Source organism: Centruroides vittatus, unplaced genomic scaffold, assembly GCF_030686945.1.
Source record: "Centruroides vittatus isolate TY-2023 unplaced genomic scaffold, ASM3068694v2 contig_3122, whole genome shotgun sequence".
Taxonomy (NCBI): domain Eukaryota; kingdom Metazoa; phylum Arthropoda; class Arachnida; order Scorpiones; family Buthidae; genus Centruroides; species Centruroides vittatus.
In genome coordinates, this window is record NW_027122012.1 from 20,187 (window position 1) to 45,785 (window position 25,599).

Here is a 25,599-nt window from a genome sequence, read left to right on the forward strand (position 1 = left end):
AGACTTTAAGCCTTAAAATAAAGTGGAGTTCACACAGTACCAAATAAATCAGCTGATATTAAGCCAAATATTCTGTATCAGTCAGAAAAGTAAAAATATTCAGTATTCAGCAACAGTAACATCCAAATAATTATTCAATATTTAGCCAAAAACCCCCATTTGGCTACTTTCAAATATCAATTTTTTGTCTATCTGGTAAAGTATCAAATGAGAACAGCTAAACTGATTTTTATGAAACTTTGTACATATATTCAGAATAATCTTGGAAAGAATATGGGTTACTTTTAAATTCATATCCATCTGTCTGTCAATTCAAGTATCACATGAGAATGGCTGAATCTTTCTCAGGCTATAGAATAAATTTCAATGTAAAATTGTTTTTGGTCAGATTATTTATAAGTTTATCATATGTACTGTACATATTCTTTTCCATATTATCTTTTTGCACGTGTATACCTTTATATGAATATACTGTCTTTATTTTATATATCATCATCTTCACTTTTACATAATATGCTATTACCTAACATTTAACATTTATTTAATGCATCATCCAAGTTAAGTTGGATATGTCAGCTAGTTTTTGTAACATTAATTAATATAAAAGATAAAGACCTTATTTTTGAGAGTAAGAGTTTTTAAAAATATGTAAATGCCAATAACAAGTAAAATTTTCACTAAGTCCCTTACCACCAACTCAGTGGCACACCCATGGAAGGCCAAGGGGCCCTGCCCCCTCCAAAGAAAAAGGAAAACAAACAGTAGAAAATTTTCCTAAAATTCATTTTTTATTTATATTCTGTAGCATCTCTGTTTCTATACTACTACGAATAAGCAGTCACACAAAGTGGGAATTTTATTGAATTCAAATTTAAAAATTCTTTATCCATTTAACTTGGTTCCCCAAGAGAAAATCCTGAATGCACCACTACACTGACTTAATGTGAGAGCATCAATGACCTATATATAGTAGTATTCTTGCCAAATTTCAAAATTTTTGGTCCATGGACTGTTGAGATGTAATGCAAAGTAGGTGCATATGACAGAATTTTTCAAGGGTTCTTTTTACATTTTTGAGTTTGTGGTGTGTCAAAGTATTCAGAAATGCAAAAAAACTGAAGATCAAAAATTGACTGATCACCATAAAGATGAAAAAATAAAATTAAGTTGGCAGGTTTGTGTACAGATTACACAGCTCTGATTTTAAATTCAGTATAATTGTTTATTAGTATATGACCGTCAACAAAATGAATTCAAAGTTCAACTTAATTTTCACTTTTATTTTTAAAAATTCTTATAGCTAAATCTAATAAGGTGATAAAAATAAATAAAAAGATTTTAATTTTATATTGTGATTATTAGTATTTTTTTACCTGTTGTATTTTCTGTAAAAAATAGCTTGTACACTGTAGATTATATTTTTGACAAACAATATCTATAGCTCTATTTAAATCATTATAATCTGAAGGTGGTAGAGATATTTCAGGAAATAAATCAGAAGTTATACCCTAAAAATTTGAAAATGTAAATAAATAATTTTAACACTTTGCAAAAATATTATATACTTTTTAGATTATTATTATTTTTAAAGAACTTATAAATTTTTATATAATAATACAAAAATTTAAATCATTTTGTACTTTCCTTTTGAAATCATTACAATTTGCATGCTTTACAATGTATTGTTTATATGATAATAAAATTTAATAAATAAATCACAATAAATGGATTTTAAATTTGTAAATTATTATAAATTATGAGTTTTGTAACAAGAAAAAGAAATTCATAATTATAAAAACTTGGAGATAAGTTCTTATACGAAAAGTGAATTACCTGTTCACTCTGAATTTAAAACAGTAACAGAAAACAAAATATTGACTAAACTTTTTTTTTTGATAAAATTGAAAACAAAATAAATTATCTCCATTTATCTTCTATTGATTCATAATAAATACTTTATCTTTAATATCTTATAAGGAATACATTTTTAAAACTTATACAAATTATTCAAATTCTCATAACAGAAGACACAGATAGAAGATAATTTGAAGTGAATGTTACATCTTTAATGTAAATCTTTAAAAATTTTAACTAAAATATATATGACTCAATGCAAATTTTCTGATTTTAATGGATGTTCTTGACATTCCATAAAAAGATACAGTTGATAAAACTGCTTTTTTTAAAGTTAATCTGATTTCAAAGATTATTTTTAACAACATATGATATAATTAAATTTAAAATTTTAATTTATCAGGAATTGCCCTCATAAGAAATAACCAAAAGATTTACAATAGTTAAAAGTAAATGTCTGCTATTTACTGTAATATTCAGAGCTTCAAAATTTCAGCTATTCAAAAACTAAAGTGTCTAAAAATCTTAAATTTAAGAATTTGAGTTAAATTACTGGTAATATACTTACTTCAAACAAAGGTACATCATGACTTAAAAATTTTGGTAGATTAACATCAGTGATAGATCGGAACATTATTTTATCTTCTTCACTGTCAGGATATTTATACTATAAAAATTTTTTAAATAAGACCTCTTTTATTAATCAAATAAATGATTTATCATCATCATTAAAATTTATTTTATTATTTTTTCAAAGCTATCTAATAAAATATTGCTTTTTAAACCTTAAATTTATGTGTTTTGTGTAATTTACAAGAATTTAATAATAAAATAAAAATAAAGTTTATTGCATATAGCATATTCATAATAAGATTAATTAATTTATTTTATGTTTCATACATCACACAGACCTTTTTAAATGTATTGACTAGTTATATTATTTGAATTAGACAAATTTGCTTATTGTTAAAAGTATTTATTTTAGTTAATACTTCAATTTTATATCAGAAATACTTTTTATTTTATTTCCATTAAATACATATTTATATCAAATCATAAAAAACAATATCTTTTATTAAAGTTTCTTTAAAAAAGACACACACACACAGTACATTTCATATCAATGTGGTCCCTCTTGTTTTTATGGAATTTGACTCATTTAAATAATAAATTAAATGTAAAATGTATATTTTAACTGAAAGCGCACACAAAATAATTACTTTTCACAAAAAACTTCAAAGTTATTAGTGTTTTTAAAAACATTATTATATAATAAACATCTTAAAGCCCAATGAATATATTTCATTATATATTCATTGGGTTATTTCTATTTTTTTAAATGAAATAACCAATAAAAATTTTAACCAAAATATATATGACTAAATGCAAATTTCTGATTTTGCCTCTATGTTGAAAAAATTATGCTTGTTTTTGTTTGTTTTCAAAAATGATTCATGGGACTGTTTAAATAAGTATGAGAAAAGTGAAGTCATAGCCTGTGATAAACAAGGGAAGTTATGTATATATCAGTAAAAACTTAGGTTGTTCAAAAAAAAGTTACTCGGAATTTTCTGTAAAATCCTGACAAGTACATAAGTAAAAAGTGCACTAATTATAAGAAAAAACTTACTCCTAGAAATGAAAGATTGACTGTTCAAGAAATTTAAAAAAAAATACTGAATGAAGTCCATTCTGAATTTGAACATTTCAAAATCAACTATACTGTGAAGAAATGCCAAAATATTGTATGTGAAGAAACAAATAAAATTCTACACCTGCTTCCCCATTACAAAGTCCATCTTTACTTTTCTAAAATTAACATCGACTACAACCAAGAGCCGGTAAGTATGGAATATATACACAAGCAGATACTCTTGTTACAGAGTGACTAAAATCAAAATACAAGTTAATTGACCAGTACAATCCATCTGACATCTATAACACATAAAACTAGATTAAAAATGTGTCTGCTCGGTTTTTTTTTTTTATTTAAAATTTTCATGTTTTAATTATTTTAATTCTCAATATCTTTCCTTTGTTCTTTACCTTCCCTTTTTAATCCTTTTGTCAGCATGGGGGGATCTGTTCCAAGAAATATTGATAACAATAGAGAGAACAACAACGGGCCCAAAGGGGAAAGAGAAACTGGTCACTCTTAAGCTTGACTTCAGGACACATGGAGGTTGTGATAGTCACGTGAGTGTACAATAGCCCATGAGAGGCAGTACACAAAAAAAATAACAATTATTTTTTTTTTCACATGATTAGCAATACACAGGATTCTTTTGGATTCCAACTCTTAATGTTATACAATATCCCAAACTGGGGCGAGGAATCAAGCGAATACTGAACAAAAGAATGTGCTCATGATAAATAAGAAAAGACAGACTTGTAACTTACACTCTTATGACTAACTTACACTAAATTATAAACTAAAAAGGAAAGGAAGTATAGCAAGAAGTTTTAGTATGATAGAGAGGTTATAAGGAATAGCTGGGTTCTCTGTTTGGTATTGACACTCTTCTGGTGGAGAACCACTCTATATTGTTTCTTGCTGATCTTTTCCAAATCTCTTCGAAGATTCTCCTTATACAAGAGATGTTGTCTCTCTCTCTCTCTCTCTTTATGTTAGCGGGGTCCTTTCTCTTTCTGTAGGCCACCTTTGTCTCCCTTTGTCCTTCTAGATCAGCGTTTCTCAAAGTGGGCGATAATGCCCCCTTGTGGGCGGTGAGTAAATCTAAAGGGGCGCTGGAGGCAGGGTACTGAACGATGATCAAAGGTAAAAGTTTCCTTTCTTCTGTCAAACGGATAAGAGGAAACATTGCATTTAATGGTTTCCAGATGTCGAGAACAATGTACGGTAAGGGCACAAAGTATGAGATTCATAGAAAAGTTTTCCTAAGGGTATTTCCAATCCTTTCACACACGGGGGGGCGTTGGGTATAACTTTATGGAACAAAGGGGGGCGGTGGATCAAAAAAGTTTGAGAATCACTGTTCTAGATGATGAGCAGGAGCATAACTTTCAAATGTCTACCTTCACCAAAAGTCCGACCCAAGAATGAACCTTCTTATTGTTCTAGTAGCCTTAGGGACTTCACTTCCCATTGTTGACATGTTTTGTGAAAAGGGTTACCCCATCCACACAAAGAAATGTTAATAGAAAATTCAAGAAAACAAAAGAAAGAACAAAGAAGAAAGAAAACTTAAAACTAAACTTATATCTAATATATACATTAATATGGCGTATTTCCACAAGGTCCTCACAGTCTGAAAAGGTTAAGAACGGAAGAGCAAAAAAGGTTAAACTTCGGCAAGTACCATGTGGCTCAACAGGATATAAATTTTATTATTGCTCCTTTCTGAATGAGAGACTTTCAATCATCACAAAGTTGGATAAGCAACAGAACTATATTTGTAATAAAAGATGGAAAATCATAAAGCCAGAAGAATTCATTGGAGACCCCATTTCACAAGGAACAGTATTCCCCAACAAAATCCTGGGTATTTTCACTATTGATCTTTCTATCTCTATCCTTCTAATTTCTGTATCCTACTTTCCTTTTATTTAAATTGTAAGGTAGTTTTAAGGTAATATTAATTTCGGGTTACTTCTGTTATGGATGGAACTTTTTTGGTATGTAACCTCACATACTCCCAATGCAGGGAAACTCACTGGTATCCAACCTTAGTTGGGATCCCAACAAAAGATCCTGCGATACTGGTTGTGTTCTATGTAAATAAAGTGTATTAATTGTATCTGTTCACAATTTGTGTTTTGGTATTACATTCTACATATTGCTTTCATCAGCATTATATCAACACTCAATCTTCACAAAAGTAATGAAACTGGGAATTAAAGCATTGTAATTTAACAGTGCATATTTATTAAGTTAATTCTTTGATGAAAATTGACTTTACTGACTGATATAATTTTACAAAAAATGTTGCCAGGAATTCAGCTTTAACATCAATTTTCATTTAAACAGAGCTAATTCTTATTGAAACAAGTGATAATGGAAATAAGTTTTAATGATACTTTTTTAATAGATAATGTTAAAATTATGTACTTATAACAAAACCCTTGTGTTTTGAATAATGTACATTTAAAATTATTAAACTTCACAATATTCATATAAATTTACCATGTTCAAATTTCTTTTGATTACTATGGAACCAAATATTCTAAAACAGAAGACAATCTAAAAATTAATCAATATTTTATCTTCAATATAAATAAAATTTTATCATTATACAATTTTTAAGAGTATATTTATAATATATGAGCCTTTGTTTTTGAAAGTGGTATAAGTCCATTTATTTACGTAATGTTTGTAGTGATTATCACTAATTGTTGTTAATATTGTCAATATATATAATTATATTCTGTTGTCACGTATCAGTTTGCCGTGCATATATTTGTTCATTATGTATCACATCTTGTGGTGTGGTGGTATTGGCCCCTTTTCTTGCTGATGTACATTAACATGTGACATCAATGGTGGGGCATATAAACATTGCAACCATGTGTGAGGGACACCTTTTTCGTCTTGGGGATCTTCAGCTTTGCTCTTCATCGTGTACCAGGCTTGGAGTAAAGGGAGATTGGGAGAGTTAGAAGCCACATTTCTTATTGTTGGTTTTGGTACCCACTATGAGGTAAGACTTTGTGATTCGAACGAGGACAGCGAAGCTACTGTGTTGTCAAGAGGAAGATCAGGACTGAGTTATAGTGCTTGTTATGAGAAGATTTTGATATTACCGTGACAATAAGTTCACCTAGAGATCATCTGATTATCATCCTGTAAATTATTGTAATAATTTCAATTCCACATGGTCATGATCATTGTCGTGTCAGGTAAGGCCAGTGTCAATCGTGTAGATAAGGGCTGTGTATAGGGAATCTCTCTGTTCCATAAAAAGGAGGAGAATCGATCACCCCATCAACTGTAAAGGAACCTCAGAAATATATATTTTTTTTCGGATTATCATGTTCATGTCTATTTTATTTTCATACAGTCCTTCACTATTATCTTACCCCATCTTCAAACTGTATACTCCGGCAGGCCACAGTACTACATGTTTTTAAAACTATAAACTTGTTAAATTTTATTATGTAAACATAATTAATAAAATTGTTAAAGAAATTATATGATTTTTTAAGCTAAAAATGAACTTATACCACTTTCAATAATAACAAATTATGAAAAATTTGAATAACAATTTTATATTTTAATTAAAGTTGGCTTTTCTGAAATGTATTTTTTTACTATAAAAAATAATATTTAAAATAAGAACATGTAAGTAAATGAATAATTAACTTTATTAAGAAATATTTTCAGTTATATTATATGAGAATTTATGAATAAGAACTACGAAAAGTAAATTACTTTGTTAAGATAACTATAAGAGTTGCCGAAATGAAAAGTGGATACATGTCATATTTCATTGGGCAACGTAGTGACTGGTGGGCCACCTTACAAGCAGGTAAGCTCAACATATGCAAAGTGTGGGCTACATTAAGTATTCATGGAAATAGATTTTATCTTCAATAATTGGCAGATTAATGTTAAGTTAGTTACAATGGAAATGTCCAGAATCAAATAACAGGCAGTTTTTCAGTTTTTACTGACTGAAGAGAATAAGAGTGCTGACATCTATAGACAAAAGAAACACATTTGTGGTGAACATTGCTTAGAACAATCAGCAGTGAATAATTGATGCAAGAGTTACACAGAAGGCCACAAGTCAACTCAAGATAAACTGAGACCAGGTCAGGCACATATCATAGTCTTGTGATTTATGTGAATACTGAGTACAAAGAAACTGGGATTTTCAAAAACAGAATCTTTAATTCGCGTGACAGGATACAGGAACTTGTAGGATGCCAGCAACACAAAAATAATCTCTCCCCGACAAGTAAATATATATATATACACCTTATAACTAAACTTATAACTAATTATAACTAAATTAGGATAATGGGAAAAATATAGAAGAATGAAGTAGAGGATATAATGAAAAAGAAAGGGGTACCCAAATATTACGGCGGTATTTCGGTGCGAGATATACGATATTTGGTGGATCTCTTCTCTATCACGAACAATGTTAATTTCACCACTAGAACGTAAATTCCTTGACAGACGGGGACAAAAAATACACTTGAACTTCCTTTTTTTCTTTTCGGTCCTAATTTTCCTCCTTTCCTTCGTCTCTTTGTTGTCTCCACGTGGTCCCAAAAACGTGGTGGAGATCTACTCTTGGCGCCTCCTTCCTCCTCCAATTCTAGCCAAAGAATGACCACTTTGTTCCCGTTATAACCTGAGGGCTGCATACCGTCCATTGTCCTAAGAGACCACCTGCTGTTGAGCCGTTACGCACCGGTCAGGAGAAAATACCAGGAAGGGAAGATAATAGTACTAGGAAGAAGGAAGGAAAATATATTCTAATATACAATAAAATATGTTAGACTAACTAAAACTATACATTACAATAATGGCGTTTAGCCACAGTCTCCACTGCATCAGTCATTGTTGGTTGACTTTATGCCACCACACACAACGATCAACTCAGAATGCTATTGTGAAACTCTGTCATGGCTCGCAAAGCAATAAAGTCAAAATGCCCAGGACTCCTCCCACAAAAAGTCATCCTGCTTCAGGGACAATGTCTGTCTCATACAGCAAGTGCAACTAGTGCAATGTTCCAGAAATTCTGCTGAAAGATATTAGAACATCTGCCATATAGTCCTGATTTGTTGCCATGTGACTTTCACATTTTCAAACCTCTAAGAAAGCTTTGTGAGGATAAAGTTTCATGTTGGACGAGGAAGCAAAGGATGGGGTCAAAGAATTTTTTTTACCAGCAGCCACCAAAATTCTGTTTGAAGGGCATTGATCTACTTGTGAGATGCTGAGATCTTTGCCTAAACAAACATGGATATTTCTTTTAGATTCACAATGTTTGTCAGTTCTGATGTGTATCCACTTTTCATTTAGGCAACCCTTATAATAACAACAAATGTATTCATATTTCAATCTTATTTCTCTTTTACACTTAGCATTAGCTATTATCTGTTTTAAAAACTTTAACAAAAGTTGTTTCAATTATTGATTATTATGAATGGACTTATTCCACTTTCACAAAAAACATTCTTGTGATAACATTTTACAGTTAAACTTCTTTTGATTAATTTATGAGGCTATTGTACACCATTGACTTTGTTGTTATAAATATAAAAAGAGGACATCTATGCCTCACTAAACTGTTATTAACTTATTTTTTTCCAAAAGTAGACTTATACCACTTTAAAAAAAAATTGCTCATATTTAAGGTTTATTTACCTTTAAATTGCCAGCAGCAGCTATTACAGATTTTACAGCTCTCATACCATAATCATAATGAGGTTGAGATGACAACTGTTCAGAACACAATTTATAAGTAGCTACAACTTTAACTGCTAATGGTCTTGCATTTACAAATCCTTTGGAATAAAGTGAAATTTCAGCAATCATTGCATAATCTGGAACCATCATAGCAACAGGACGAAATAAAGTCTAAATTAAAAATTTTCATATTATAATATAAACAGTATTTAGTTCTGACATTATTTATATTTTATGTTACATCAATATTGTTAACTATAAAATATAATTTTAATACTTATATTTAAATATTATAAAATTTCAAATCATATAAATTACTTCCATTTGTTAATGTTATCTATGTTACATAAGTTAAGAAGAAAGAATACAGCCCTTATGGCTAAATTCTGGCATTTTGTATTATTTTGCATTATTCTCTGCATATTTTTTATAATTTTTAACAATTCTTTGTAATTCAATATTAAGTTAACATGTGTTATTTACAATTATGTAATCTAGACATTAAAAATTTTTAATAAACAGTAATAGATATCAAGATATAACAAAATGTAAGTTTAAATAAAGAGAATAAATAGTTACATATGAGGGCTGTTCGGAAAGTTCGCGGCCTTGCCTATATGCGGCGCTGCGATCAATTTAATTTTTGGCAGAAATAATTCAGCCATCTTTGCTAAAGATATGATACCAATTTCCGCTTGATTTGTCGTAAAGTTTTGCCATGACAGCTTAGCAGATAGTTAGTGTGCACATGCTTTGTCAAAAATGGAGAAGACGGAGACTCGTGCGGTCATAAAATACCTGACAAAAAAAGAGTTGACCCCATCTCAAATCAAAGCTGACATGGATGAAGTTTTGGGAGAGTCTGCTCCTTCGTACACCACTGTGAAAAAATGAACAGCCCTTTTTATATCTGGCAGAGAGAGAGTGTGGAAGATGACCCTCGCAGTGGAACGGCCGTCAACTGCTGTCACTGAAGAAAATATCAACAAAGTCCACGATTTGGTGTTAGCAGATCGCCGTTTGAAAACGCGTGAGATAGCTGAGACAACAGGCATCTCTGTCGACCGAGTGCACCACATCCTAACCGAAAATTTGGGTATGACGAAAGTCTCAGCAAAATGGGTGCCGCATCTGCTGACCGCCGAGCAAAAACGTGTTTGCACTTTGATGCTTAAAGGAGTGTTTGGACTTCTATCAGAAAGACCCACAGGATTTCTTGCGTCGGTTTGTGACTATTGACGGAACGTGGATCCACTACTACACTCCTGAAACAAGAGAACGGTCGAAACAATGGAAACACCACAGTTCGCCACCACCAAAGGAGTCAAAGACAGTTCCATCAGCGGGGAAAGTGGTGGCCTCGGTTATGCTAAAGGCATAAAGGCATAACCGAGGCCACCACTTTCCCCGCTGATGCTAAAGGCATCATCTTTATTGACTACCTAGAAAGAGGAAAGACCATCAATGCTGTCTATTACTGTGAACTTTTGGAAAAACTGAAGAAAGAAATGGAAGAAAAGAGGCCACACTTGAAGAAGAAAAAGGTTCTGTTCCACCACGATAATGCACCTGCACATTCCGCCAGAATCACTGAACAAAAGAGAAACGAACTTCGCTTCCAATTAGTTCCACATCCACTGTACTCACCTGATTTAGCCTCCAGTGACTTCCACCTTTTTCCAAACAAAAAACTTTCTTGGCTGGAAAGAGATTCCACTCAAATGACAAAGTCATCTCTGAAGTGAACGAGTATTTTACACACCTTGACAAATCGACCTATTGTGATGGCATAAAAAAGCTAGAACATCGCTGGAATAAGTGCATTGCTAACAAAGGAGACTACATTGAAAAATAAAAAAATTTTAATATTATTTTGTTTGTTGTTCTATTTGAGGCCGCAAACTTTCCGAACAGCCCTCGTACTTTTAGAAAAATAAATAGAGGATACACATCATGTGGTAAAAGCATCCAGTATTAAACTTTGATGCCTCACAGAACATAAAATATTTTACTTTTTTGAATTTTTACAATTTTTTGATAATATAGTTAAGATCCTCTTTCCATCAGATCACTTAATTTTCTAATATGAAGTTTGTTCCAAACATTTCTTGTCAGTGATTTATACATAAAGCTACATTATTTTTTTCTTTGTTTTATAAAATTCATTAACATAATAGCTACCTTTAAATTGTCAGGTAATTCACTTCGACCAGCATATCCAGGATTCATAGTAATAAAAACTGCACATGTAGTATCTAATCGTATAACAGTACCTTCAAATAATAGTGTATTTGCAGCTGAATTAATACCACGTTGAATTGTTAATATTTGTTGGGCAACAACAGATAGTACTTCAACATCAATTCGATTAAATTCATCAAAACAAGACCAAGCTCCACATGATGCTAATCCCTGAAAATAAAGATAAAACTTTCTTTTACATAAAATTGTAAAAAAATTACAAAGAAAAACTGAAACAAACTCAAAAATGGATCTTCGTTATAATCCTATCTGCAATTTATATTTTATAAAATCTTTTCATGTCTTCTTGAGTTGATAAAGAGCAAATACAACATTTTTACTTATCTAAAGTTTTCAGTCATTATAGCAATGTAATTATATCTATTGATATATAGGAATGGACTTATTCCACTTGTAACAATATCTATTGATATCGTTACATTGTCAAGCATAAATCCAAATTGGTCTTTGAAATTCACTTATTTTATTTACTGTTCTATCAAAATATTTATTAACAAATCTTTATAAATTATAGAGTAAATATTGTAGTGCTACGCTACTGTGTTACATACTGTTCTTTTGTATGTTTCTATGATATTCTAGTATATAAACAGGTTTCCGTTAATTTTGTTTCGGATTCTACTTTTTGTATAATATTTTGCATTGTCTTCCGTCTGGTATCACCTTTTCTCTGTTGGATCGATCTGTATCTGCTGATTGGTCCAAAGGGCAGTCATGTGCTAAAATGGCATTCCTGGATAGCGGGAAATATAAATTCAATTGCTTCACGAGTTTGAGATATTTTTTTTTACTTCCAAGCTCCCGTCTGTACACGGAAAAGAGAAGGTGGAATGTGGTGGAACTTGGAGAGAATGGCTAAAGAATGAACAAGTCAAATGAGGAAAAGTAATCCAAATCCATCTTCAAGAAATCATCATATACGAGTATAGGACGTGTGGATCATGCTCAAGAGTTGCTAAAGGACTTTAGTAAGACTATTATTTATCAGTTACAAAATTTAGTAGACACGTGGGTAATCACATTTTGATCAACTGACTACTGTGTGTTGAATGGGACAATCATCTACAAAATTAACTGAGAAGAAATGCAACAGCGTGTGTTTATCATCCTGTATGTAAATGTAATTATTTAAAACGTGAATTCATCTTAATACACGGATCGGAATTGTTCTCTTTGTTAAGTAACTGTACTAATTGGTCGTGATAGTACTTGTATAAGCCAAAGATACCAGCTGTAGTCTATGGCTGTGTGTTTTTAATAAACCTGACTTTGTTATGTTCATCTAAACTTTGTGAAGTCCTCATATATTACCCCTTTTCACAGACTCAGTATATCCTGGTATATCTGAGACACTACAATTTAAAAATTCTTCTGTTTACACACACACACACACACACACACACACACACACACACAGAAGATATATACATATATATTTGTATATATATATTAGTGATGTAACGAATAGTATATTCGGCCTCAACCGAATACCGAATATTCGGCTAGGAGCGTGGCCGAATACCGAATATTCCGGACTCCAAGCGAATATGCCTAATCGGCTTGATTAACGCACGTACGAAAATTGGCGCGCAAACCGCATTATGGCAAAGATCGCGCACCGTGCTCTCTATTGGCCCGCTGTCACTACGATTTTTTCTTTCATTAGGTCTAAATTATTTAAATTAATTAATTAAATTATAATTATTAAACTTAATATGAGATGGAGCCTAACGTCTACCTCTAGTGCCAAATTGGTTTATAATTTATGTAATAGCCGTAAATAGCCCGCTATGATTCGGCAGTTGTTGGTATTTAGATGTAAGTTATAACTTATAAGTTACTTTATTTGCAACTTATGAGTTATTTTATTTTAACTCTTTAATTAAACACTAAAATTTTGTTTTTACTACGTATTTGTAGACTGAATAGTACCCGAAGGATATACTTTTGTGGTGACATAATATGGTCTAGTTTCTCCCCAGTTGTGGAACAGTTCAAATATATTATTGGGGAGTTTCTATTTGCGAAGTTTTGTGATATTTTGTTGCTATTGTTTTTGTCAATATTTTTAAAATTAACATGATTTCAAATGTTATCTTTTGTATATAATGAGAAATGCTCATTTTTTGCTTTATATATAAAATAAATTATATATTAGTTACTCATCTTTTAGAAATAGATAAATAATTCTTTCATTAAATACGACAAGTTTCAATAAAACGTTTCATAACTCATTTTAAAATATCGTATAAATATTAAAATATACGCGAATACGAATATAACATAATTAACTAAACAATAACATTAATGCCCGATACATTCTAACCTACACGCCATCAACGCCATAAGATATCGGGCTAGATAAAAACTATAATATTATTTAACTACGAAATAATTTAATACTAGAGTTAGATGCCATTTCTTATTAACTTTAATAATTATAGTTTAATGTTCAGCATTAATAAAAGTTACAAAAATGATTAATTTACTGTGTTTTTGTTATTTCTTACTCCTGTTTTTAGGTATTCGGTATTTGGCCGAATAGTAATTAAATATTCGGTATTCGGCCGAATAGTGATTTAAATATTCGGTATTCGGCCGAATAGTGAAAAATAGGCCGAATAGGCCGAATACCGGGTAGTAACCAAATATTCGTTACATCACTAATATATATATAAGAAAAATAGTTATTTTCCTCACTTATTAAATAATTTTCAAAATGTAATTCATCTTCATTCTCAGTCCTAAATTTTATTATTTAAATCAAAATCGTTTTATATATCTATTAAAATTCTGTTTCTAAATCATATGTACGTTATTTATAGAAGTTGTAGAAAAATTCTCATAATTGCTTTAATTTCTATGAAAACAAATCTATGTTTTGCTTTTACAAGGAAAAGTTAACTGAGATTTTTTCTATTAAAAAATTCAACTTCAAACTCTGACAATTTAAACAACACATCAACACTGATAATAGAATATAAAAATATTCATAATATTAAAATATTCTATCAAATTTGAAATATTAAATTCATATACTTAATTACATTAAATAAAATTTTATTTTAATTTGTATGGTAATTACATAATAATACTTTACTTCATTTTAAATGAATTTAACTAAATTTTGATATCCAAATGCTTGTTCTATAACTGATATTTTATATTTTTCCATATTGCATGATGAAGCAATAGGCTTTACATCCATCTTTATTTTAATATTTAAATGCCAATACATGTTTCAGGCTCTTGCCCCTCTTCTGTCCCAGCTCATTGTATAAAACAAATAAACATATCGCTTCTTTACACATGTATTGAACAACTAAAAAGCAGAGTTAACAGAGTGTATTGAAATATTGTATATACATACAATATTTTTCATTCATATTTTTCATTCAAAATGACACTTTACACTCTTATGTGCCATGCCTCCATCATTCATTTCAAATTAGACAGCAATGATATTTTATAATTGTGTAAGGACCCAGACGAGGTCCAAAATAGCAAAAATGCAGAATTCTGTTGCGAAAAAAAATAACGATAAATTATGTAAGAGAGAGAGAGAGAGAGAGAGAGAGAAAAAACTCTTAATCAAAACAACGTAACGAAAAATGTAAACAACGAGTCTCGGGATGACGTCAACGCGTGTTAAACAACCTGTTAATGTTTAATCCAAAGGTAGAACTCTGACACACGCACTCATAAAGAGATCTAAGGTTGACACAAGTATTCAAAGAAAAAATTAAACATAGGAAAACAATTTCAGAAAAAGGGAAAAATTGAAGAGATAGAAAAATAGCGCGTGATCGTTAGAATTCCAAAATGACATCAATTGCAAACAACGGATTAAATTATGAGTGCAGGTGTTGTGGTTCTATCAACAATCTTGGAGCATAGTCGACAAAGGGTGTCAAATAGACACCTCGAATCGGACCTTTCCCGCGACCCGACATGGTCTCGTTTTGCGCTTGGAAACAAAGGGGAGGCCAATCGGGAAGCGAGGAAAGGGACGAGGGACCAATCCGCAAGGTGGATAGGACACGAGAAAAACGTATAAAAACTGGGACTTCAAGGTCACAAGAGAGAGTTTTTCAGAATGACGACGTGCCTCTTGAGGATTAAACCAGTGTGTGCTGTGTCGTCCCTCGGAACTTTAAGTGTGCCACCGCCCGTCAACATCGCCATACGGCCCTTCTCGTCTGCCCGGGACTGGATATAGTGACCTGCCGAACTCTTACGTTCTGAAGATCGCCGAGATTTGGATCAACCTAACCGATGTAAGCATGTATTCGACCAAATAAACGGTTTTCCGCATGTAAACACTTGTCATCATTTGCCTCCTTCGCCACTGCCCACATACACGAGTTCCCTTAAGCTCATCCTGACACGGGATATTTAAGTCCAGTCTACACCAGTCCAAATCTTACACTGGTGTCCGTGACGCGGGATTAATTGTATCTCCCCTTTCAAGTCGGCGAACCTTACAATTGTATTTATTTTATTCTATTGCTTGATATAATAAAAAGACTAAAATTATATGATCCATTTTATTTAATCACTCTATAATCAACTTTTAAAATTTGACTATAATATAAATAAATACAATAAAAAACAAAATTCTAAAATTTTCATAATTAAATTATGCTTAAAGCAAAATAAATTCTACTTACCTTAAAAAATTTTCCTAAAGCAACATAATCTAATCCTTCAGAACAGTTAAATACTATACATTGTTTAGCAATAGCTTTAGCTAAATCTTTAGTTGTTTCTGTTTTACCAGTTCCAGCTGGTCCTTCTGGAGCCCCTCCCAGATGTAAACGAAGTGCACCGAATAGGGTCCGATAACATCTATCAGTTAAAGGTGTAATTACAAGTCGTTCAGTGTTACCCAAATATTCATATCCATATGATAAAGATGAGTTTATCATCCTTGTGATTATGTCCTTTTCCTAATTAATAAAATACATGTATTTATTAATATAAAATAAAAGAAATCTTTAACAAAAATATTCATATTTTTGTTAAATATAAGTAGTTATTTTAGAAAACAAAATATTTTAATATTAAAAATTAAATTTAATATTTTAAATTATTGACCTTAATATTTTGATAAATGTAAATATAATAAATAAAATAAACACTAATTATACAATTAACTGTGATAATTTATTGAAAAAGGAAATAAATACTTTAAATTAAATAATGCAATTTCTAATGCTAATAAATTATAAAAAATTTGAAATCAATTTTTTATAATTTATTTCCTTTCATTTAATATTTATTTTTTGAATATTAGCAACAGACATTGGTAAACTTGTTTAATTAATAATTATACAGTACTGTTAAATTTTTATGTAGGCTATAATGTCTAGGCATGTGAACTGAAAATCCAGATTAACTTTCTCCATTCTTTTTGCACATGCACATGCAGAAAGAAATTAAATGTGCAGGTTTTCTGTAAGTGAATTGCTTATTCAATGCCAATTTTCTTTTTTAATCATTCAATTCTTAGAAATGGAAAGCCTAAAAGAAAACAAACAGAAAAATCATTTGTTTGGTCTGATGATCATTGTTTTTTGTATTTTATATTTGTGTGTACTCCTTGTTCTCAAGCATGACTGCCCCGATGTATTTTAACATGTTGAAATAATGAGCAGTCTTTGGGAGCTTCTAGAAAACTAATGAAATATAGAGTCAAGAGTCATCTGAGAAAACAGTAAGTAGATAGGTTGACTCAAGAATGCAGATATAAGGAATAAAGCAGATTCAAAAAGAAAAACAGAATTAGACATAAGGGACTCAGTCAATTGTTGGAGAACTTGAAGAACTATTAGTGGGACTCTGAAATACTGGCTGTTGTTATGGTGAGTAAAAATTTTATGTTCAATTCATATGAATACTCTATGTTGGAATTATAAATGCAATCTATTTTTAACTATGTTCATAATTTTTTAAATTTTTCTTTGTATGTGAGTTTTTTATTTGATCTGCTTATTACTTAATTTTTCCCTGCATGCAATAAAATTGCATGAAACAAGTTTTTATTGTTTACTTAAACTTGTAAAATAAATTTTTTTCACCCATTGCTGTCTTTTCTCTTGGATTATCCCCATCAGTTATGCAGACACTGCAGGCAATCATTAATAAATTTCTATAGAGCTATAGCAGAGTTCTCTTTTTGTCATTTTGAAATTTTATATTGGAAATTGGTATCAATTTGAGGAATTACATAAAGTTTCCTCAAAAATAAACTCCAATCGACTGAAAAACAAAAATTCCACAACATAAAGATTTCCCACAATCTCTCCTTACTTTGTTATCAAATATTTTCTAAAGTGCAAAAAATTCCATGAGATGACACCGGTTCCCCAAGGATCTCCTGTTGCTGGGGAAGTTATATTATCACCATCAGTTCAATACATAGTCCACAGACAATATGCAAAAGCAGACATACAAAATTTTGAAACAAAAAGCTTGTAGAACACAGTAGACTACAGTGGCGTGCCGTGACATTTGATGATAGGAAAGCTGTTTCTGTAAGAAGCCGACTTTCAGGGGCAATCAATTAATTGCGCGTCAGGGCCCGTTCGTATTCGTTTGTTCGATAAGCCAGTAAAAACCGTATACTTCTTTAAATGTATTTTTAATAGATTATCTGACGTACTTAATAAATAAGAAAGTTCAAAATAATTACTTCCGTTATTAGATTCAATAAATTTCCTATGCCCTCTAAATGCCAATTCTTGCTTTGAGAAAAAACATATAACATCTATTAATTTAGATATATCTATTAATCGTAATTATCTTGTTATAATTTTCAATATTTATTTTATATTGTCTACCAATGTTAAATTCTATTCCGCTTTGATTTCCAAATTGCTTCAATTTTACAAAAGAATTGTCATTGGTCATAAATTTTATCGTCAAAATGTCAAAATTTTTTTGTTGACATATTTATATTTAATTTAGGCATTGGTCTTTCTCTTTTAATAATGTTTTCTTTTTCATTATATGGTCTTGAGCCAAAACTTTTTTAAAATAAATTTTTGAATCACTAGCCACGATATAAGGGCTAAAATTAAAATTATCAGAAAAACTTACTTGGTAAAACAAAATGTGTGACGAATATACATACCTAGTACAAAAAATTCTTCAATTTTATGAATATACTTTTAAAGAAACTTATAATTAAATATAACTTTGTGAAGAAACGTACATAAAAATAACAAAATATTCTTTACTTTTTAAATCTTAAAACAATCCACTTAGTGAAATGGCTCCCTACGAGTGGCTAATGAATGGAATCAGAGACGGTCCAGGTAGGTGTGTGTGTGCCAAATCCCGAGGGTGCCGATACCGGTCAATGTCAAATGCCTGTTTTGTCGCATCACTAGTATATCTCAAAGGACGCGACAGGGCTGTTGTAAATTTTAAACATTTCTCACCATAGCTGTAAAAATCTAAATATGTCAAACTTAACAGATTGTCCGTCGTTCGTTTTCTAACTAATTCGTTTTAGGACCAAGTGTCCACGGAAATTTCCAAAATTTAGAACTTTTCGGTCACTCTCATTGAACTGGAAAAATTTCTGTCTTTATTACATCTAATATTATGAAGAGATCAGACCCCACTGTACTCGGCAAGAGATTGGTTCAGTTTAGCTTCTGTTTAAGTAAAATTTCGGCTCTTTCATCAGGATTTTATTTATGTTTTTAATTCTCTAATTGCTTAATTATTTAACTACTTCTTAAATAGAAATAAGTTGAAACCGGTTACTTTGTACTCGAATATCTGTAGTCTTGGGAAAGAAGTGAAAAGAAATTTTTATGACAACCGATACATAAATCGTAAATTTAAGAAAAATAAATTCTAGAGCTTTTTTTTTGTACCATTGTACGTCTCATTCATTAAATTTGGTTGTAAACGATGCTGCCAAAGTAACAGTTAATTTTTTAACACTGTACGAGAATTGTATACGTTTTTTCTGCATTCCCTTACAGATGGGACATACTAAATCTAATATCACCGGTTTAACATTGAAATCCGTAAGTAATATAAGATGGGAGAAGAGAATAAACGCAGAATAAATATATCAAATATTTTAATGGATTTTTTTAAAACTCCTGTCAACTATACAGAACTATCATAAAAACACACCAGTAAATTCCTATCGGTTGAGTTAAGTTATAAACCTAGTCTAGGGTGAACAACCTTTTTTATAACATAGGCCAGAATAAATTTTACGTTATTTCTGCGGGCCGTAGTAGTTAATTGACGTTTTCTTGTGACTTGTAATTTTTTTTAGTCTGCAAATATGAAATAAATAAATAAAAAGTTAATTACTACATTTATTTCTCTTATCGTTTTTGAAAATTACAAAGAATTGGAAAAATAACTATTAATTAGTTATTTTTAGTTATTATAATAACTATTAATTAGTTATTTTTCGAATTTAATAATCTATTAAAGATCTCGTGGGCCAGATAGAAACTTTTCGCAAGCCGTAGCTGGCCCATGGGCTTGAAGTTGCCTGCCGTTGATCTAGTCTACTCATGACTTCACGTAATCGGGCGAGGGCGGCCGAACATCTAGCAGGCAGGCGGCTAACAGCCCACAACCGCTCCGGGATATAAAATTAGAAGCTTTATGCGTGTGTCGCTTCTACCAGCTAAACCGGGTGAGGTTGGTGCTCTGTAAACCGCATGTGACAATGCCTATATAATCTGGCTGATTGGAGACTGACCCGGTTTCAACACTCCTTCCGCCACCGAATTATTCGAATATACAATAGCAATCTTATCGTTTTTTTTCACATGTAGTATAGAAATTTGTAAAAGATACATAATGCAGTTATAATAAAATATTACTTTTAATTAATGCAAAGTACGTTAAAATATGAAAATTTATATTTTATAAAATACAAGGGAAGGTCATTGGAAGGTGGAATCGGCGCTTCCATCGCTTCCAATGACAGCACACCACTGGTAGACTATCTTAATCTATAAGAACAGACTTTTGCTACAGGAATAGGGTACATTATTTACATAAAAGGTTTAAATGAATAGTTCTTATAATATTTAGTACAATCTAAATAAAATTTTATATAAATATTAATTCTAATAAACATTACCTCCCAATAATACCTCAACTGACATAACCATTTGAAGTCTTTTTCATTTGTAACTCTTTCTTTTGCAAGTAATTCTGTAACATCTTTTGCATGTACGTCTAGTACAACTAAAGCTCCGAGTGTAATTCTATTTCCAGTAGTCAATTCTCCTCTAACTAATTTTACAATTTTTTCAATCTGTTGATTTTGTTTTATTATATAATTTTCTAATTCCTGAAATAAAAATAATAACTGGAGATTATTAAATACTAATTGAACTCACCTAAATTACACTATGAAAAAAGCTGAAACAGAACCCAATAACATTAAGCAGATTGCAGATTCTAAAACTTTAACTTCTTTTAACTTCTTTTGTAGGATTATTTTTAAAAATCTGATGAACCAAATAACATGCACCAAATGAAATGTGTGACCAAGCATCTTTGTGTTTAACTGGGGTTTCTAAGTCTTGGCTACTTTTCAAAATTACTTTAGCTACATTTATTATATTTCAAGACATTTTATTGCCATTTTTATATTTTATGTAATTAATTATATAAGGTTTTAAATAGTATTATCATGCTTTCTTAGAACATACCACATATTAATATTATGTTTTAGTTAATGATGTATATTTTATTATACAGTAGAGCATCGATTATCCAATCCCCGATTAACCAACTTATTGGTTAACCAACTGCGTTCTAGTTGGCAAATTCAAATGTCCGCTAGTGATGTGGCGCTACAATATTTGGTTATGTCTTGGCTACTTTAATATTATTTTTGTTAAATTTTTGCATGTTTTAGCTGGCAGCACTGGCTCGACCATGAAAGGGAAGCTAGTAGTTAAACCAAACCTAATACACTATACTAATAATGTATATTTTCATACTTTTCGGTTATTCGGCCAATTCCAGTCCCCAATTAAGTCAGATAATCGATGCTCTACTGTACTACTATTTGAAAACGCTTTTTCAAGCTGTTCTTATTTATTTGTACTGTTTTACAAAAAAGTTGGGATGATTGTCACTTCACAAATAGGTAGCTATGTTAATGGCAATAAGACTTGAATCAAAAATTATCAATAAATTTGTAATATTGTTAAACATTGAATTAATTTTAACTATAGAGGTAAAAAACATAATTTTAATTTTCGCATATAATTTAAAATATAGTTTAATTTTATAGTAGTAATGATATACAGTATTATTAATTACTATAAATTCTTTTTGTTTAAATATATTTAGATTGCCACAGTATATTTTTGAATGTTTCAACACATTATTAAATATTCATTGTAATTTTTCATAACTTTTTAAATGTATTATAATAATTGGAAAATTGTAAGTTTTTATGGGAAAATATTGTTCCTAAGTTAACATAGCTGATTTAAATCATCAATTCATATAAATAAAATCATTTATCAAAATTAATAATTTTACATTTTGTTGTATTATTACCTGTATATCACTTGAGACAGAATAATGGATTAATGATGTCCAAAATATTTGTGACACACAAATAACTGCCTGACCAGGCCACTGTAATACCCATTCTTCTCTTGGAGTGTTCTCATAAGCATTTGTTGCATCAAGAAGAACCTATAGAATATGAAAAACAAAGTAATTATTAATAAATTACACACAACAATACTAAAATATTAAAAACTGAACTACAGGCATACCTCACTTTAAAGTGCTTTGCCAATATTGTGCTTTTCAATTATATTCACATTTTTTATTTTTAAAATTTAAGCTGGTTTTTAAAATATTTTTTTATTTTTTAAAATTTTTAGTTTTGCATTTTTTTTTAAGCGTATTACTTTTGTGCACTTAATAAATAATAATGTAAATATGGTTTTAGGATTTGTATGAACTGGAATGTAGAAAAAGGATTACTTTAACCTTTTATGTTTTAAATTTTTCAAACATATTTACCACCTAATATGAAATGATCTACATACTCCCAGGCAATGAAATGTTTTGAATAAAGGCAACACATCCCTTTACCAGATGGTTCACAGTTCATATACTTTTTGGATAAAAAAGCATAAAATGCTTTAATAAGAGTCACTTCATATCATTTCTGCTTATTTTTGAAAATATTTTGTTGATTGTAAAAATATGTAACTAATTTTAATATATGATATGATATTTTTTAGTTTTATTCAACATATGCGAGGCTCACCAGTATGTGGCGAGTAGGAATTATGCTAGTTCGGAATACAAAAAGAAACCTAACATATTATCTAACTCTACATATTTATTTAAATTCTATATATACTGATAGACTGAGATACACAAGTAATGGCTAACTGAGTTCAGTCCACATACCATATATCATGGATCGTGGTACCTGCAATTTTGCATTAGAGAAAAAGTGATATTAAAAACTTTGTCTTTACCAAAAAGTTTGACAAACTTTATACAGTGACATACATTTCGAAAACTGAGTCATTGATTCTACAGTCGGTTATACAGTTTAAGTACAGGTTAAAGTTGTAAGTTACTAGACCAAATATCACTTCGTGTTCTTCAGTCCAGTAAAACTTTGTCTTCCTTGAGTAAATAGGAAAAGGGCTTCAAAATTTTTGCAATATTGGAAAATATGTTTCCTATAATATCCTGTTAGTTCTAGGAATGCTCTTACATTTCATTCATTCTGTGGTCAGGAGAAATTCTTGACATATTCTATCTTGGATGGATTGGGTCGGATACCCTCATCTGACACTTTGTCCTAAAAATTTTATTTTCTGTCTTAATAACTGGCATTTCTGGAATTTTAACTTCAGTCTAGCTGTCACGAGGTGCTGAAGAACTAATTCTAGTTGCTTTAAGTTTGAATTAAAATCAGGACTAAACACTAAAATATCATCCATGTAGACGAGACAAATTTTGTTTTTTAAGCCACTTAATATTAAATCTGCCACTTTTTGGAAGGATTGCATTATTGCTGGAGCATTATTTAAACCCATAGTGACTCACTTCAATTAATAATGCTCCAATGGGGTACTGAACCCAGTCTTCTCCTTGGAGTTGGAGCTCAGAGATAATTGCCAAAAACTGCTTAAAGTATCCATCATGGAGAATATTGTGCTTTTCCCAGCAAACTTAATGACTCCTGGATGTGGGGCAAAGAGTATGGGTCTATTTTTGTGATTTTATTTAATTGGCAGTAATCCATCACAAATCTGTAAGTTAGATATTTTTTGCAGACCAATAATGCAAGTGCAGACCCATGCTGCATCGTGATTTTGTTCCCGAGTTTTGACTGAGGTGATTCTGTTTCTCGTCTTTGTTTGTTTTCTGAGTGGCTGTTCTCTGGTGGGAATAAAGTTAAATATCTAGAAGGGGTAGTATTGGGTGGTGTTTGTTCAGTATCAAAACTACCTCCAGACCAACCCTGACTGTAATGCAGCAAGTAAAAGGGTAACAGTTCAAAACATCCATCATTTCTGGGTTCAATTTGCCTAAAACATGCTTGATAAAAAGGTGTCTGCCTTGACTGATTACTTCAAAAGGGTTTGACAAGTTTCCAGTAGGGCCTAGCCACTCTGGAGCATCTTGATTTGCTCTCCACCTCCCTTGATATGGTGGAGGGACATTCCTCTGCACCACTTGAGTGATGCTAGTGCATAAATACTCCCACCAATTCATGTTCAGCGCATAAAATTTTATCGGTCTTTCTCCATTTCCTTTCCTTAGAGGTAATGGACTTTGTTCTAAATATGGGTTATAAAAGGGGTATTGCATAAGAGCACAGTATATACAATGGGTGAGTCATAAAAAACTTTATTTAAATTGTTCTACCATTTTTTCTATGGAATTATATGCCATTGTGGATTATATGCCCAAAAATACAATGTATCTAAATACATGGTAAAATCCAAAAGTTCGGGGAATGCAGTAATCTATGACAACAAAAGCATGTGTTTGAAGTTACAGCGTATGAAATGGATTCTACCAAACCACCTCTACGTGTTCAAGTTAATTTCACCCATGTCATGTGATTAAACCGCAAGCGCTGCTGTTTTTTCCGAAGATAGTTACCTTTGTTCTGTGACGTAATCAAAGTGGAGTTTCAAGAACAACCTCTGACATTAAATTTTTTCAGCGTTTAGGTAAAACACCTACAGAGATTTTAAAATTGCTAAGAAAAGTGTATGGTGATTCTACGGTGAAAGGTCACGGTGAAGTTGAAATGTTGGAGGTTGTTCTTGAAACTCCACTTTGATTACGTCGCAGAACAAAGGTAACTATCTCCGGAAAAAAACAGCAGTGCTCGCAGTTTAATCACATGACATGGGTGAAATTAACCTGAACACATAGAGGTGGTTTGGTAGAATCCATTTCATATGCTGTAACTTCAAATACATGCTTTTGTTGTCATAGATTACTGCATTCCCCGAACTTTTGGATTGTACCATGTATAATTATCATAATATTAGATTCTTATCACTACATATTAAATTATTAACACATTCAAATTTTCAGTTATCAAATAACATATAATTCACATAATGGTAAATAAGACAAATATTCAATAAAATAGAAAAATTTTTAATATAATTTCCTTTGATTTAAAGGTTCTTAATAAAAACAAAAAAATGAAAATAACAAAATTAAAATTAAATTTATTGCCAGCAAAACATAAAAATTATAAAAATATTACTTTATGAATACTAATCTTCATTAATTTTTCAAGTTCCAATAACCATTTTTCTACTTGACCATGAGCATTTTCTGGGATTATTTTTTCCAAAAGTGATACTTTTTCATTTTCAGAACTGATCATATCTGTTATCATCATTTCATCTGTAAATACCAATTCTGCAATACCTTCAAAGCATTTCTTTAAATGCGGTTGAACTCTGAAAATATTTACTTCATATATATATATAAACAATTATATAAATATTATATAATTAATATATATATAATTATATAATATATTTATAATAAATAATTAAATAATATAATTAATATATATA

At 30.7% G+C, this 25,599-nt stretch overlaps 1 protein-coding gene across 1 annotated transcript in view; it reads right to left on the reverse strand.

Annotated features, from left to right (window-relative positions):
- Positions 1–25,475, reverse strand: part of LOC136973235 (dynein axonemal heavy chain 7-like) — a 38,480-nt gene extending 13,005 nt beyond the window's left edge. Inside the window, exons 1-8 of the mRNA XM_067267942.1 lie at positions 25,281–25,475; positions 22,070–22,210; positions 20,631–20,843; positions 16,171–16,449; positions 11,420–11,650; positions 9,197–9,409; positions 2,423–2,521; positions 1,374–1,508 (exon numbers count right to left, since the gene is read on the reverse strand). Of these exons, the coding sequence (XP_067124043.1) occupies positions 1,374–1,508; positions 2,423–2,521; positions 9,197–9,409; positions 11,420–11,650; positions 16,171–16,449; positions 20,631–20,843; positions 22,070–22,210; positions 25,281–25,418 (1,449 nt within the window). The 5' untranslated portion in view covers positions 25,419–25,475. The remainder of the gene's footprint in view (positions 1–1,373; positions 1,509–2,422; positions 2,522–9,196; positions 9,410–11,419; positions 11,651–16,170; positions 16,450–20,630; positions 20,844–22,069; positions 22,211–25,280) is intronic.
- Positions 25,476–25,599: the final 124 nt, after the last annotated feature.